Raw genomic sequence first — 16,465 nt, 5'->3', positions numbered from 1 at the left:
AGGATTGCATAGAGATGCTACACTTAAAAAAAAGAAAAAATCCATTAAAATTAGTTCAAAGAGCAAGACACAAAGGTGGTGTGAGAGGGTCATTTTTCAGTGCTATGTGCTGAGAAGAGACATATGTACAGTAATTTCCACGACGGTTAATGAGTGTTGAGCATCTAGACTAATCTAACCCCCCTGAGAATTTAATTTAAAACCACCACGGCAAAACCACTCTCAGCCATGAATGAACTCCGGGACTGTTCACTTACCTACTCTTCCCCAGGCACTAAACACAGTAGAAAATAATACCTATATTTTTCATCACACCTCACAGAAAAAGTAAAAGGCTCCCAGAACATCAAAATCCCATCAGCTTAAAGGTTTATTTTAAATCCTGGGTACTATTTTAATGCCATTTTTAATTAAGCAGTTTAAAATTAGGTCTGGGTTATTTCAGTTGCCATGTGATATTCTTATATCCAGGAATCCAGAAAGTTTCCTTCAGTTTAAACTTCAGTTGACAAATATTGGGCCACAAATAAATGGTGCCCTTCACCCAGACCTAAACGCTGGACCAGCCTTCAAAAGTACTGGAGAGTGAAAAAGTGTAATTATCATGCCAGGCTTCCACAAGCCAAATCTATCCATTCATTTTCTGCCTTTCACATCATCTGAATTTAGTCTTCAAACTAGTCCAGGAGGCGGTTAGGGTAGTAACTTTATTTTCACATGACGAAACAAAATCAAAAAGATTACATGACTTGACTAGGTTTCCCCAAATTGAACTGAAATCGAGTTCACCAACTCCTCCTCCAAAGCTCAGTGGCAGTCTGCACCCAAAGAGGGAAAGGAAGCAACAGACCCAGTGCCCAACTCCTGCTTCTCCCCATTCAGTGCTGGAGACCACAGGACAAGAGCCTCGCTAATCATCACTAGTTATCATTTCCACAGTCTGAGTTCTGTGGCAGGTCAGGGAAGCCGTCTATGTGGAGTTGAGGACACCGGTACGTAAAGGACAGAAGGAGCTATAACTCCTGATGGAGACAACAGCTGGTTCAAAGACCTAGTGGGAAGAAAAGTTCATGGAAACAGGGGCCAGAAATCCGGGAGGTCCTGGTGAAAACTGGAGGTTGTATTTCGTTTGAAGGGAACAACCACTTAAAGCCCTTGAAAGAATAACCTGGCCTAATGCCTACATCAAAAGACCATGTCCACTGCTATGTGGTGGTATGTGAGGGCAGGGGAGGGAGGTGGTTGGAAGGCTTTGTGAACAAGTTAACTGGAGATGATGGCCGTCTAGGCAGGACTTGGCAAGAGCAGTAGAGATGGTGAGTAGATGCAGGATGTATTTCTGAGGCAAAACCTCCATGTACGTTGCAAGGACGTTGTGAGAACGATGTCAGTTACGTATTCCCACATCATCTCCCTGAGGAAGGATCTGAAGAAAATAGGACTCTGATCTCTGATGTTATGCAAATATCTGCATTTCCTGAGCAATCAACCTATTTTACCTCAAGACAGAGACTCTTTCCTTTCTCTAGGTTGGTGCCAGAAAGCTCAGGGCCAACGTTATGACCCATCTCTAAGAAGCATGTGGACATTTGTTATCTATTTCATGCACTAATTTCACTTTTGGCTTCACCTGACTTTCCTTATTTTCTTCTTGACTTTTGATTGCTCTTATTTTTAAAGCACTTAATCTTGCTCTACTGGATTAGTCAACTGAAGTCTTTTTTTAAACATTCCAGGAAATAAACGAGGAGACAACCAATGTGTTGGTTGCTATACAAATAATAATAAACTTAAAGGTCTTCTCAAAGGGATTCATCAGAGATTTATAAAGAAGTACATGTGTTAGAGAACCTGTGTGTGTGTGTGTGTGTGTGTGTGTGTGTGTGTGTGTGTGTGTGTGAAGCCAAGGAGACAGGTCCATAAAGACTTGCCTGGAGGGATAAGGAAATGGCACACAGACTTACTCTAGACCCCCTGAGAAGGCAACACAGTAACAAATCTTGGAAATCAAAGCTTACCAGCTGATGAGTTATCAAATCCTATGTTAATTTCTGACATTTAGGAGGATGTAAAATATCACCTCAGACAGAAGGCTCAGCCAAGAAAGAACTGATTTTATCAGCCTGGCTGGAATCCACGTGGAAATCTAGGAAAACTGCTGGGTGGGGGGAGGGTGGTCAGGGGAGGTGGGTGGGGCATTTTTTCATGTTCATAACACCTGTTACTTCTCTCTCTTCCAGGGCAAGCCACTCAGGAATGATTAAGTAATTTTGTGTCCAAGTGTGAGTGTACACATGTGTGCAGGTGAGTATAAAATCCAGGTCAACACTCTTAACCATTACACAGCACTGCCTGCCTGGTGTGACAATTTATCACATCGTTGCACTTGTTAAATGAGAACTCTGGTCCCTCCCTCCCTTTTTGTTTATTAGCTTTAAAGCTAAAAATTCCAGATAATCAATAATCAGTGTTACTCATTTGATAAGTATTTACCAAAGGCCTGCCATGCACCAGGGACGGTCCCGGGCTGTGAGGATGTAGTCTTGAACAAACCAGACAGCAATCCCTGCCCTTGCGGGTCTCACACTTCCCACCTGCCTGTGACACCAATAATAAGTTATTCAGCAAGTTACAATATTCATGCTACAAAGAACAATAAAGCCTGAAAGGTACTGCAATTTTCCCTAAGAGCAAAGGGAAGCCCATCCTGACTAGGGGACGTTTGCACACAACTCGAACAAAGGTCTGAAGGAAATGAAAGAGCTCGGTGAACGTACATGAGGGGGGAGAGCATCCCGAGAAGAACAATTGCATCAAGAGCTGTGAGGCAGGACAGTGCTTAGAATGCTCAAGGAACAACAAGGACGTGGGTGTGGGAGGAGCAGAGTGAGTGTGGAAAGCGTATCCGTCTCCTGTGGCTACTGTAACACATTACCGCAAACTGGTAGCTTAAAACAACAGAAATTGACACTCTCCCCATTTTGCAAGTCAGAAGTCCAAAATCAAGGTCTTGCCAGGGCCGCACTCCCTCTCTTGAGGTTCTGGGGGAGAACCTGTTCTTTGCCTCTCCCAGCGTCTGGTGGCTGCCAACCGTCCTTGATCTGTGACCACACCTCTCTCACCTCTATCTCCCTGGTCACGTTAATGCTTCTGCTCTGTGTAATCCCCCCCCACCCCGCATCACTCTCACAGGGACACTTGCTAGTGGATTTGCAGTCCACCACAAATGACCCCACTTCAAGATTCTTAATTTCATCTGCAAAGACCCTTTTCCAAGTAAGGTAATATTTACCAGTTTGAGAGGTTTAGACAGATGTATCTTTTGAGAGTCACCATTCAAATCACTAAGGGATGATGAGTAGACCAAATCAGAGCGTAATGGGTGGTGGTGGGCGACAGAAAGAAGAGTTTATATAGGAATCTTGTAGATCATTGTGATAGCTTCGGCTTTAGTTAGAGACAAACAGGAAGCCATTGCGGGGACATAAGCAGAGACTGACATGGATTTAACATCTTTAATAGGATCGCTTCGACTGCTGTCATGCAAAAAAGTCCAATAGCATTCAACCCTTAGATCGGTACTTCAACTCAGAAGTGTGCCATATTATGATTAGACCTGAAAAGCAGGATAAGTAGAACCTGGCACATGGCTACTATAGGCTACCCTGAAAATCCTCTACGAATCCCATCAGACATATCTGTTGAATAAAAGAATGTTCTTCTACCTAACTAAATTTTTCCCCATAAATATTTCTCAATCATCCACTATACTCAAGATTCTGTTCCTAGGAATTAAGGCAATCAACAAATCACATACTGCTATCTAACATGGTATTAAGTGACAAATCACTTTTTTTTTTTTTAAAGATTTATGTCATCACTTTACTTGTGTCAACAGTGATTGAAGAATCTCAACTCCGTGGGGGCACAGATATGCTGCACTCCTATTCTTTGCTATTGCTTTTCCAGTCCTGCTAATGTAGACGCCCTTCCCAGCCCCTTTGCAACTTCTTTGACAGAATCTGTAAATTCTCACTTGCTTTTCATAATTAAAAGTATCTGTCCAGCCTCAGATTAAAATTTCATGTCCTACCTAAGCACAGGCTTGAGATACAACCCTAACCACTTAGAGCTCTCTTCCAACTTCTTCCCTACCCTGGGACTGAGATACTCTGACTTTAGAGGCAGAGTGGACTTAGATAACTGGTTGTCAGCAGGTGAAAAGCTGGTGTTCCTGGTCTAGCTCTGTTGGGATCTCCTGCAAATACGGTGGTCTCAGTAGAGTTCAAAGCTGATGGACATGCTTTTTTCTCTGGGAAGGTATTCAAGTTCCACCCTCACTCTGCTTCTGAGGGTCCATTCACAGGAGGACAGCCATGTCTCCCTTCATAACTGTCAGTGACATATGACCCAATCACATTTCTGAATAGGCCAATGCCTCAGTTATACCAATGTCTACCCGAGCAGCCCCGTGGCACCTGCCTACTACTTTGACATTTATGGTTCTGTGCTGAATTGCTTATGTTTCCTCCAAAGGCTACAGAAAACTGGGATGCGGTAGAAAAGTTGTTCCCTTCTTCTTCCCAGGACTATTACTTCTCAATCCTTTTTCCCCTGCTACTATAGCCCACTCCACAAAGCCTCTTCCCATCCTTGCCCTATTCAGAAGCAAATGAGAGGGAGGTACTGATCTGTGCTCATGTGCGATCCCAAACTCTACAGAGGAAATGGGAGGCCCTCTTCAGGAGCCTGTACTATGCCTGTACCATACTCCTATCTGACAGCAGTGCCTATCGAGCTGGCAGGTTCCACAGCTCAGCATCCTTTTGTTGAAATCATGCAGCTCTGGGCTTCTGCTACATTCTGCTCATGACTTTCGCTCCAGAAAGAGGGAGGAAAAGAGTCTCTTGGAATCCTTCATTCCAACTGGCTGTATCTTTGCCCTCACCAATTCTCCTCTTACAGAGTCTGTGAGCATGGAAGTGTGGTTCAACATGGTGGGTCTGGTTCTGCTGCTACCTCTTCATAATATGGGTGTGGGTCTCTCTCATATACGGGTAGCTCTCCAGGAATATGGTCAGCCTTTCTGTTTGGGCCCTAGTTGCTCATATTCTAGGGCAATGTGAGAAGTCCCACTGAACCTTTGTTCTACTCCTGAATTCCAATGACTTTACTGGAGATACGGCTCCAGGAGAAAAAGCTTCTAGGGGTCATTTGGTCTCCAAACAGGACAGAAAAAACTAACTAGTATTCTACACGTCTGCGGGAGAAACACTCTGAAGATTCTAATGTAATTTCTGTTGATTTATTTTATCCTGACATATCTTATTTAACAAATTTTAAAGCAATCATCTTTGCTGAATGGAAAGGGATCGTGGTTTACTGTTAAAGTATTAGCACTCAACAGATAATTCTTAGTTCCAACAAATCTGTTGAACTGGAAATAAATCTTAAGGATGAAAAGATCTCTTGATAACTACAGCCATTTCAAAACCTATTAGAAAACAGAAAAATTAGAGAGCCAGATGAATTTCGCTCCTCCTGGACTCATTTTCCCTAGGAGCGAATTACACTGCTAGACAAGCTAAACTGCCGGTCCCCACACCAGCACCACACAGTCAGGCTGAAGACTTTTCCATTCCCAGAAGTCACCAGGGTTAGTCCTGTTCTGAAATGATAATGATAATTACCCATGAACATCACAGCCACCAAAATGTCAGTGAGAAATATCAAGTGGCAGAGTACACATCCACAACAATATAGCCCCAGAAAGTATGAGTAATAGGAAAGGTTTAAGACTCTGGGGAAAATACCTCCTTAGAACACCTAAGCAATGATACAAAAAGGTTTGCTGCTCATGGGATGGCAGCTAGAGGGGGTGGAAAGAAGGATGGAATGAGGATTAAGAGTCCTGGGTAAGGAAGTCCTGACTCCCGTGAATGAGGACCACCGTTGGCTGAGACTCAACCCTCCCATTTCAACTGCTCCCAAGGACAAAGCAAAGCAGGGACTCCAACAATGCATCGCTCATCCTAAAGTACTATTTAACATTTATTTCTAAAATACTTTTAACAAAAGATATTAACATATGTGTATATATACACTCTTCACCACCACCACACAGAAACACACACACACAAGAAAGACAGAGGACACTGCCTCAGTCTCCTGCTACAGCTACGCTTTCCCCTAAATCGTTGTGTGACAGCTACCAGTTCATGTCAGAAAGGTGGTCATTTGAAACAAAGAATGCTGTTGTTTTTAATTCATTGGTGAATCTATTATCCTGCTAGACTCAATGGTATTGAAGAACACACACCAGGTTTAAGCCCAAGGGTCTCACGGCAGCTTCTCCCTATTAGTCTTCATCTGTCTACCACCAGGGCTGTCACCGAGATGTCCACTGACACGTCTGTTCCTGTTGTTAAACTACCAAAATACTTCGTAGGTACCGCTCCCTGAGTACTGCTTCTTCCTCTTTGCCTCCTCCCCTGGGGCTCTCCAAACCTCTCCACCATGCAGAAATTAATAGGTTGGTGTCTGACACAGCAGAGAGCTTTCAGGAACTACCTTAACATTGGTCAGTGCCATGTGTCCTGCTAATTGTTTGCATATAAAAATAACTCCTCTGCCTAAGACATATCCACCCACATCCTGAGCCCCCACTGTGGGTACATCTATGCCAAACCAAGACTTCAGAAGCACATTTGAAGGAAATCCCAGGAAAATAATTTAGAACACAAAACTAGTTCAGATATCTAGTATTGTAGAGCATTCTTAGGATAAGGCCCATTTAGAATTTGTGCCCAAGAGCTATTTGCAAATTTATAGTTATTTTTTTCAGTCAATTAGTTTGAGACAAGAAATGGAAGCTAAGTAAATAAATTAGATCATTAATTTGCAATAAATATAAATTATGCTAATTCTAAAAACTGAACATATATACAAACTATGTATATATAATAAATGAGGAATATACAGAAGACTCTATTAGCAAAAGAAAGCTATCTTGACTTATTGTGTTGTAGAAAATCCATGTTTATTCATTCAATAGATTGTAACAGTTTTGATATGTGTATGAAAATATAAGATAAACATTAACTGCCTACTGATGTTCTAACAAATCTATTTTCATTCCAAATGGAAATTAGAATATATTTTGCATTAAGTTAATTACATGACATTTCTTATGAATAATGATGTATTATTTCATTCGTTACTTCTAATTATGTTCTGTTACAAGTGCAAGGCTGGCAACACCAGGACTAGCCTTTCCCTATTCCTCACAATCTGATGACTTGCATGGGAAGCAGGTCAAAAATATGCCCAGAATATAATGAACAGAGTTCAGTAATTGTTAACCATGACAGTTTAAAATTACCTGAGGAAAGTTTCACACAGAAATAAATAGAAATGGGGAATGGCTTGCCATGTTATAGGATATTCCTTCTTGCACCTAATAGGAGAAATATTCCACTTGTTATTTTAATACATTTAATTATCATCCTACCATTTCCTACAGCTGGAGAGAAAGCACCCCTAATACTGCCCTCCCTGGTCTCCACACGCACACACCAACAGTTATATTTTATATAGACAGTCAGATTGTAAAGTTATCTTTTTCCTGTTGTGAAAGTGATTCTATAGGGTTGTGCAATTTGGAGAAAATGCAGGAACTTCCTAAATACTAAAAAGCCAGTTGAATTCCGTATTTCCCTCCTTTAATGCATGACCATGGACAGACCAGCCCATCTCACTCCATTCACAGCAGGGCCTGAAGCTAGAAGGTAAATCCTATTCTCAGAACAGGTCAAGGTCAAGGAAAATCAGCTAGAACTCAGTAATTAAGAACAGGGGCCAAGTGAACCACAAGGCCACTGCACGCATATCCTCATCAGCCAGAGTCAGCAAGGAGCCAGGGAGAGACAGTGGACAGTGGGAAGAGGCCAGGATGAGGTCTGGAGACCAATATGCACATGCTTTATGCACCCTGTTTCACGGGTGAGTCACCTTTATTTGAATGGGTCAGGACAAAGTATATAAAATCTGCACATTTTTCTCCATCCAATTTCAAACATTCCCTGCACACATCCAAAGCATCTATTAATTCCTTCAGTGGGAGGTGCCAACAATCCATCATTCTGTCTACTATAAAAACAAAGATGCCAGTCTCCACTCCAAGAACAAAAAATAAACCTAGGAGAGGAAGAGCTCGGCCAGGAGGGCTCCTCCTTCTCCTCTGGTACCCATGACAGTGACTGCCCACTGACCCTGCATGCGGCCTCAGAATCCTCCTTAACACTGTGAGCTCACTACCAACTGCAGAAGAGGTGTTTGCGATAAAATGTATTTGCTCTCTGTGCACTAATTCCTCAGATGACAAGTCGAGACGGATGAGGGTCACACAAGGTTTGTCTTGCAATGGGGGTTGCCAGGATCATCTCTGGCAGGTTCTAGACACTGAAAAAAGAGGTCAGTCAACTTAGTGAATGATAAAAGCATCCAAGAGCTTCTTCTGTTCCTGCTGACCAATGCCATTGAAAACCGTTTCTAACTACAGACCCAAGGGTAAGCAAACATTTATATGGAAGCCTTCCCCACAGAAACAGGAGAAAGAATGCTCTAACTGAAACATCACTGCTACATGCAGAACTCTTGAACGCAATAACCCGCCAAATAAAGGGAAGAAAAATATGACCATAAGAAAACCAACTTACCCCACTGCAGCTCAGGACAAAGGACAGCAAGATTGTCCTTGAACATCTCGTCAAGCATATTTGAAGCTATACAACAGGCATGCACAGGGTGGAGGGAAAGACACGCTTAGGGAAATGTTAAGAAAGAAAAACTATCTTTAGTAATAAGGATATTAATATAGTGCTTGTGCTCATTTTATTTGCACAGGAAGGTTTAAAAAGAAACTCTTTTCAGAAATGAAAGATCATCAGATCACTAATAACTGCAGTTTCCTGAACAATTAAAGAAATTCACAAGATTACAACCTACACAGGAAATGACAAATATTTCTGATTTTTATGGAAGAACTAAAAGGGCACTTTTATCTATAGCATCCAGTCCATAAGCAGCACTGTTAAGTAATGAGGCTATTTTTATTATTTGTTCATTCACTTCAGGAGTACTCAACATGGCAATGGTCTAAAAACAGCAAACTTGCTCTTTCAGAAAAAGGTAAAATTGTATATTGGAAGGCATTTGCCAGAGTTTTCTTTTTTATGTATTAAAGTGGGACCTTAGAGCACAATTCCCATTGTGCCAAACTTTTGTTTCTAATATTCAGCAGAAATGTCTTTCAAGTTACAGTCAAATTCTTCACAAATACACTTCATAAGGCTGTCCTCAACGCATCTTCCGAACACTGTCTGGACTTGATAACATTCGGTGTGTGATGCTCCTGTTTGGAAAAGTCTGCTTTTTTTAATAACCGATTCAATAAACTGTTGACAAATGATTTGTATAATACAGTATGGCCAGCAAGCCAGGTTTATCTCTGTCATTACATGCCGCATTCAACCCGTTCACAAATGTTGCCATGTTCCCCTTACGTTAGAGCTCCTTATGCCATTCTGAAGAGCAATCCAAAGATCAATACACAGTCTGCTGAAAACAACAGGACATAACAAATGAATAATTTTATTTACAATAAAAGCCCCAGTCCCTAAATGGATTCCACTAATGCTCAAATTCATTTTTCATGCTCAAGATGGGACATAGCATAATGCAAGGGAATGGGGTTCGGTAAAGTATTAACCATACTGGTTCGAATTTATTTAAGCCACGGACAATAGCTGGACCGCACTGAGGTACATGAATAAAACGTCCACTGCAGAATTCTGAAGATGCAATCTCCAAAATGCTTCTGTTCTCTCACCAAGACACTCTGAAAAGCATTTTCCAGTAACAAGAAATTAATGGATTAAAGACGTTCTGACATATCCTTCTGGAGTGTTGCACCACAGAGGCCAAAGCCTATTCAATCAGCTTTAAACACTGTTTGCAACGAACAGAAGTATTTGCTTTAGGTGGGGACAAGGAGGGATTGAAGTGGGTCTTTTGAGAATGAAGCAAATAGTCTTGCTTCAAAAGCTTATCTTTGGCCCCTGATCTGACAGTTCTTTTCCTCCTCTGAGAGGTATGAAAAAGTCAGTGAGCAAAGTCATAAGAAAAAAAAAGGGTTGGGGAGAAGGAGCAAAATGTTGGAGAGCACACAAGTTGAAAGATGACATTTACAAGTCTCATGAATGGCACATTCCCCAAAGGCCACCTAAATACTCTGTTTTTAAAAGAAATCATCATAAATACAAAATAAATTTTTCCCATTCACATAAAATGCCAATATCCAGCCCTTAAGATGCAGACATGTCCACTGAAAATTAACATGCCAAAAAAAAAAAAAATAGAATCTTTCCCCATCTGCCATCAATTCATTCACCACTTTTACACTTAACTCTGTACACCTGTAACACAGAAATGTAAACAAGATTGCAACTGGCAAAGCAGGAAGGGAAAGTTTAAAAAATTCAGCTTGAATAGGATACTAAAAAACCTGGAATAAAATGGAACAAGATTTGGCTGGTGTTTGGGAATACTGAAAAGGCAGGATTTCCATGGACCCTTGTTGCCCCCCTCCACTGAAATGATCCATTTGATCCTGATGTTTATCGTTTCATTTTAAATTCAGTCAAGATAGGACTTTGGATGCTGAGGAAAAAGAGCTGTGCAAGAGCAGGTCCTGCCCCACCCCTTTCCAGGAACTAAGGACTCAGCAGAGAGTCAAACAAGAATGCACATAGTTCTGAGATGCGGCACATAGTTCTGAGATGCGGCAGACTGGTTAAGTGTTTGCCCCTGTGCCTGGAACAGCGTAGGGGCTCAGGAATAAACTACTGCATGAATCAACATGCAAATAAGGAGCCAAGGGTCACAGAAAGGACTCTATTTTTTCCTGAGAGGGCAAGGCAGGTATCAAAACATCTTAGCTCAAACAAAAAAGGATAGGAAGGATCTCCCCATGCACAGACAGGCAGGGTCAAGGGTGGGGGGAACATGGTGAAGGGAAAGGCAACATCTCTTTAGGAAATAGTTGGAAAGGGGGAAGGCTGAGTCAAAATAATGAAAATCTTTTAAGACTATGCTAAAGAGTTTGGACTTTATCCTAAAAACAAAAACAAAACCCAAACCCAAAACCAAAAACAAGATTATATTCATTAGTAGTTTGTTCGCAAGGGAATAGGAAGGAGAGAGAGGATGGGAGCCGAGATCTAGAATGAGGTATGGGACCCAGTGAAGTCCGGGAGCGGGCAGGGTACAGGGAGCTGGAAGACCTGGGAGACCCACACAAAGGGGCTGATCTAGGGCAGACAGAAGAGATCACTGGGGGAAGATTAAAGCCTGCTGCTTCTCACCATTTATTTTATGAAATGTTAGTGGGCAGAGCCAGCCACAGCTTCAATTCCCAAATCACAAAAGAATATCGCTTTCTGCAGGCAAATGAGTAATGTATTAAGATTCTTCTCACAGTTACCACCTAACCAAGTTTACAAAGGTAAAGTAAAATTTTAGAAAAAAAAAAAATCACAAAATCATCATATAAAAAGGATTGTCTGAATACATTATCTACTGGCCCTGAGACCCCTTTAAACCATGCAGATATGAAATAGCCTCACAGAGTATACAAATTATAAAAATGTCCTGGTTCTGTTATCCCCAGAAAAGGTTGGCTCCTTCTTGCTACTTTCCAAACAAACTTAGGTTTGTTCATTTTAATACAATATCCCCCGTGTCCCTGGCATTTACTCAAAGATATGAGAACTGACCAGGCCCCATTTCCAAAATGGCAATTCCAGTGCTGTCTGGAACAGAACCAGTTATCAGTCATTAACCGCTCACTGTTCAGAATAGGCATTTCCCTAGAAGCGGAAACATGCATATGACCCACGTCTTGTATCACACACGCCAGATGGGTTCAAAAAGACCATGAAAAGTCAAGTTTCTTACTATCAGTATATAAATATGTTAAAAAAAAAATCACAAAGCTAAATTCAATCCATTATTAACCATTAAAAAGCCAGTACATCTCGGCAGCCTCACACTTTTCCAGGTCAAGGTATTAAAATGCATTTCATTCCAGGTCCCCTCTTTGATAGAAGATAGAAGTCAATGAAAGCTGGCACTAAAACAGGCGTCTATGGCATTTCAACCATATTCTTCTGACACCGGAATTCTCAAGCATTTTCTTAAAAAAAAAAAAAAATTCCTCAGAGGAAAAAGACAACCACAAACTTGCAGCAAGATCAAATGAAAAAATAAAACACTTCTGTTATTTTAAGAACTTCACAGTCTTTTAGAAGAACTCAATATAAAATTGGTATACGACTTGGAAATTGTTCTTTCTCAGAGGACCTTCCTCTAAAACCTCTGAACCATTCTATTTTTTATTTTTACTTCAATAGAGGAATATTTTCTAATATTGAGTGTTTATAATGTAGACTATTTTTTATACATTTAAAAGAAGAGTTAAATATCAAGTAGTCATTCATATATCATTTAGTTTACTGCTGTGATCATTAGTTTTATAAATTAACAATTTATTTAGCTAAAATTAAATTCGAGGAATTTGGGCATCTATCATAAAACCACAATTATCTTTTGGTGTATGTTTTATTACTATTATTTCCGATGTACAACAGTTCCACGGCCAAGAAAGACGATTATTCCTAAAGTTCTCAAACACCTTGAAAATTCCCATGGTGGGTAAATGTATATATATTACTCCAGAAAAAAAATCTTGACATATTTACAGATTCAGAATTATGGAAACATTTATTTCAAAGTGAAATCATGTTATAGTATGGAAAATATTTATTATCTTAAAATATGAAATTTTATACTTTGTTGCACTCTGCATAATAAATTAGAGGGAAAACAGAAAAAAAAAAAACTCTGAAGAGTCAGTGCAAAAGTCATATGCACACAGTCACGAGTGATACTTTCAGCAACATAAAAATAACTCCAGATTATTTCACCAGTTCCTGCTGCTCCCACAGCAAAGAATAAACCTTCCACTGAAGTCAATAGGAGGAAAGACTACAACTCGATAGTCAGAGGGAAATAAAAGAGCTCTACCATCAGTGACACTGGACAACGATCTAGAAGTTGCGATGCTCTCCAAGAAAAAAAAAAAAAAAAAGGATATTTCAGATCCTAAAACAAAAACAACTGTTTTGAAGGTATATTTATGTGTACGAATTTGCTTGAATAATCTCTAAGAGGTAAAGACACCAAGTCAATCTCAAATCTTCAGGTAATACCTTATTTTCCACATCACAGAAGTGCCACCCAATCTCTCTTACTATTAATATTCACAATTGATAACTGAAAACAAAGCACTCATGATATTCATTGGGCCCCCTTCAGAAGCACCTACGTATTTACACAGCGACGATAGTGAAAAGGTCAAGTAAAAATTCACCTCCAAAACCACGGTTGCTAAGCAACTCTTTTCAGAAGTTCTGCAACGTTGATCAAGCATATTACTGGTGCCACCAACTGGATTCGGAATAAATGCAACATCTTACCTGGTTTCTCCAAAGGGGGAGGAAGGTGGATTCTTTGTTTACCTTGGAGGGTGGACATTGGAGGTCATGCTGTAGTCCTTTGGTCTGTCAAGTTCAGAGGCTTTTTATTTTCCCTCTCTTAAAAAAAAAAAAAAAAAAAAAAAAAAGGATACGTCCTGGTACCACAGGTTTCCTGTTCACAAGCGCAAAGGACAGTTCTGTTTTGAGAAAAACCACAGAGGGCTTGATGAGGTGTTGGCCAAATCTGAATGACATTTCCTCACAGTTGAAGCCTGAAAGAGAAAATGATTTAGAAATGAGCTTTTATAAAACTCAGATGAGAAACCCAGATTATACACAACTTTAAAGAAAGCAAATTCCATCATTACAGATTCTTAGTTGCAAAGACACCATTGAAGCTGTTCCCCACTTAAGGTCCACGAAGATGGATTCTGGGCAAGTCCTCCCAACATACAGTGTCCTCTCCTTACCCAGCATTGCCTTGCTTGGAGTGTTTTCAAGCAGAAGCTTGCACATGGACCACAAAAAAGTCTTCTTAAATCCCTCTGCGATTCAAGTTGTCACTTTAACCCAAACCTGCTAGGTCCTACCTGTTGGCTTATTTTTACCCCTTCATTTCACCATCTTTGCTAAGCTGAAATTTTTAATTGTTAAGCATTAACTATAAATCATTTAAATTGTAAATGTTTTCTCAAATGGTTTTATTTCTGTTTATATAAAAGCGATTTAGAAAAAGTACAAACACCATTTGACCTTGCCTACAACTACAAAAACATGAGCACGCTGAGAAAACTATTAGAGTAAAAATTCCAAAATTAAAGGGAAAAATTTTGAGAAAAACAAAGGACAAAACAGAGCTCAAGAATGAGAACAACTCCTGGCTGATGCGGAGCCAGGATGCAGCAAGACGTGTGCAATGTTCCATATCATCTTTTTTGGGGAAAGCCTTGGGGGTGGAGGGGTGGTTGAAGAAATATTTGGCACTTGGCAACTGGGGTACGAGGTAATGATTTTCCAACAGTCAGATGCCTATACATGGCAAAGTTACTTTCTGAATGACTAAGACACAATCTTCTTGGGAAACCATTCATTTTTCTAATTTAGAAACCATCCCACTGTAAAACTATGAAAATAGATCAACCCATGGGAAACCAGAAATAGGATTACAAAAAGGATAATGTCAGAAAATGGTTGACTGTTTTATAAAGCATAACAATAAATGTATAATTGTTTAATGACCCTAATGTTCTCAATTACTCAAAAGATACAGGTCATGTCATCTACGGTCATCTAGAAGTACCCACATAGAGAGAGCCTAACATTTCAGGGACAAAGACATAAAATGGAAGGCCTGCCTCAATGGTACAAATACTGGTTTTCAGAACATTTACAACTAGCTCATGAAAGGCCAGTAAGGACATTGGTCTAATCCAGTGGGTTCTCAAGGTGTATTTCCCGGACAAGCAACATAAGCATCACCTTGGAACTAATTAGAAATGTGAATTCTGAAGTCCTACTCTGGACCTACCACACCAGAAACTCTGGGAGAAGGGCCAAGCAATCTATATTTGAATAAGCTGTCCAGATGATTCAGAACCATGATCAAACCCAACTAGTCTTCCAATCCTTGGGTCCTTCCCTACAGAATCATGGCAAACAAGCTGGCTAGCCTATGCTTGAGTATACCCAGTAGTGGGAAGTTCACTACCCATTGCTTCTAAGACAATTCCAGCAATTACATAGCTGCCCTTTCTACCAAGCCTGTTTATCATGAATTTATGCCTTAGGGCCATATAAAACAAGGAGCATGCAAGTGGTAGTGCTTCAGATATTTAGAGCTGACCTTCATGCATTTCCCCCCATTTTTCTAAAATAAACATGGCACTTCATTTCAGTCATTCTGCAAACATCATTGATTCAATTCCACCACAACTCTTGGCGTGAGGTTTCTTTTTGCCTGCCCAGCTTCTACTTTCTGTATGTCTGGCTATACCACTCTGATTTTTCTTTGGGTAATACCCCACTATATTCTGTTTGTGGGACTATTCCCACTGCCTGATTGTAGGGACAGGAAAGTGATCCAGACATCCTTAGACCTCTGTCATGTGACTGGCTCAGGAGTGGACACAGGACAAAAAAAATGAAACACTTAAAAAAGGAGATCCATGAGAAGATTACTGCTGAAACCACAGGGAAAGAACTTTCTTCCTGCAGAGCTGCCAATCTGGTAGGACATGACAGTACAACTAGAAGTTACACGGAGTAGAGTCTGCCTGACTCTGAGAGAGCTGACACTGAGTCAGGCAGAGCCAAGACAGAGACCCCCATTCCTAGGACATTGTTTGAACACCAGGATCTAACAATGCTGTGAGGAGTAACGTGCCCAGAATGAGTTTCCTCTCAAGGATGACTGTATAGAATTGACTTAAGCACAGGCTCCAGTTGGTGAGCGCCTATTAGGAGTCTCTGAAAAGCTCTTCATCTGGTTTTCGGTTTCTCTTACCATTTCTCCTTCATCCCTATGCCCAGCCCCATTCTTTCCACCACAGAGCTTCACTTTTTCATAATTAATGTGTTGTTTATCATCTTAATTGCATTTTTATAAATATTTCCCATGTCAAAAATATGTAGGGCTTTTGCAGGTTTTTATAATTTGTACATAAATCGTATCATGCTTTAAAGATCATTCTGCCCTTTTTTTCCCAACAGTTTTAGAAACTCATTCATGTTTCTCTAAGTAGATATAATTCATTCCTTTCTACTGCTTATTCACTCTCACTATATTACACTGTAATTTTTCTTACCTGTCCCTCTAGTGCTGAAGAATTAGCTTGTCTCCCATCTGTACCACAAATACAACTGTGGTGACC

General features: G+C 40.4%; 1 protein-coding gene across 8 annotated transcripts in view; it reads right to left on the bottom strand.

Moving 5' to 3' along the window:
* Positions 1 to 16,465, bottom strand: part of FHIT (fragile histidine triad diadenosine triphosphatase) — a 1,380,201-nt gene that overhangs the window by 743,209 nt on the left and 620,527 nt on the right. For all 8 annotated transcript variants that reach the window (XM_040628600.1, XM_040628602.1, XM_040628603.1 and 5 more), the window contains one exon: positions 13,748 to 13,867. In XM_040628600.1, coding sequence (XP_040484534.1) covers positions 13,748 to 13,850 — 103 coding nt within the window. In that variant the 5' untranslated portion in view covers positions 13,851 to 13,867. The remainder of the gene's footprint in view (positions 1 to 13,747; positions 13,868 to 16,465) is intronic.

Source organism: Ursus maritimus, unplaced genomic scaffold, assembly GCF_017311325.1.
Source record: "Ursus maritimus isolate PB19 unplaced genomic scaffold, ASM1731132v1 scaffold_14, whole genome shotgun sequence".
NCBI classification, from domain to species: Eukaryota; Metazoa; Chordata; class Mammalia; order Carnivora; family Ursidae; genus Ursus; species Ursus maritimus.
The sequence above is the reverse complement of the archived record's forward strand: the minus strand, read 5'-3'. Positions and strand labels throughout refer to the sequence as shown.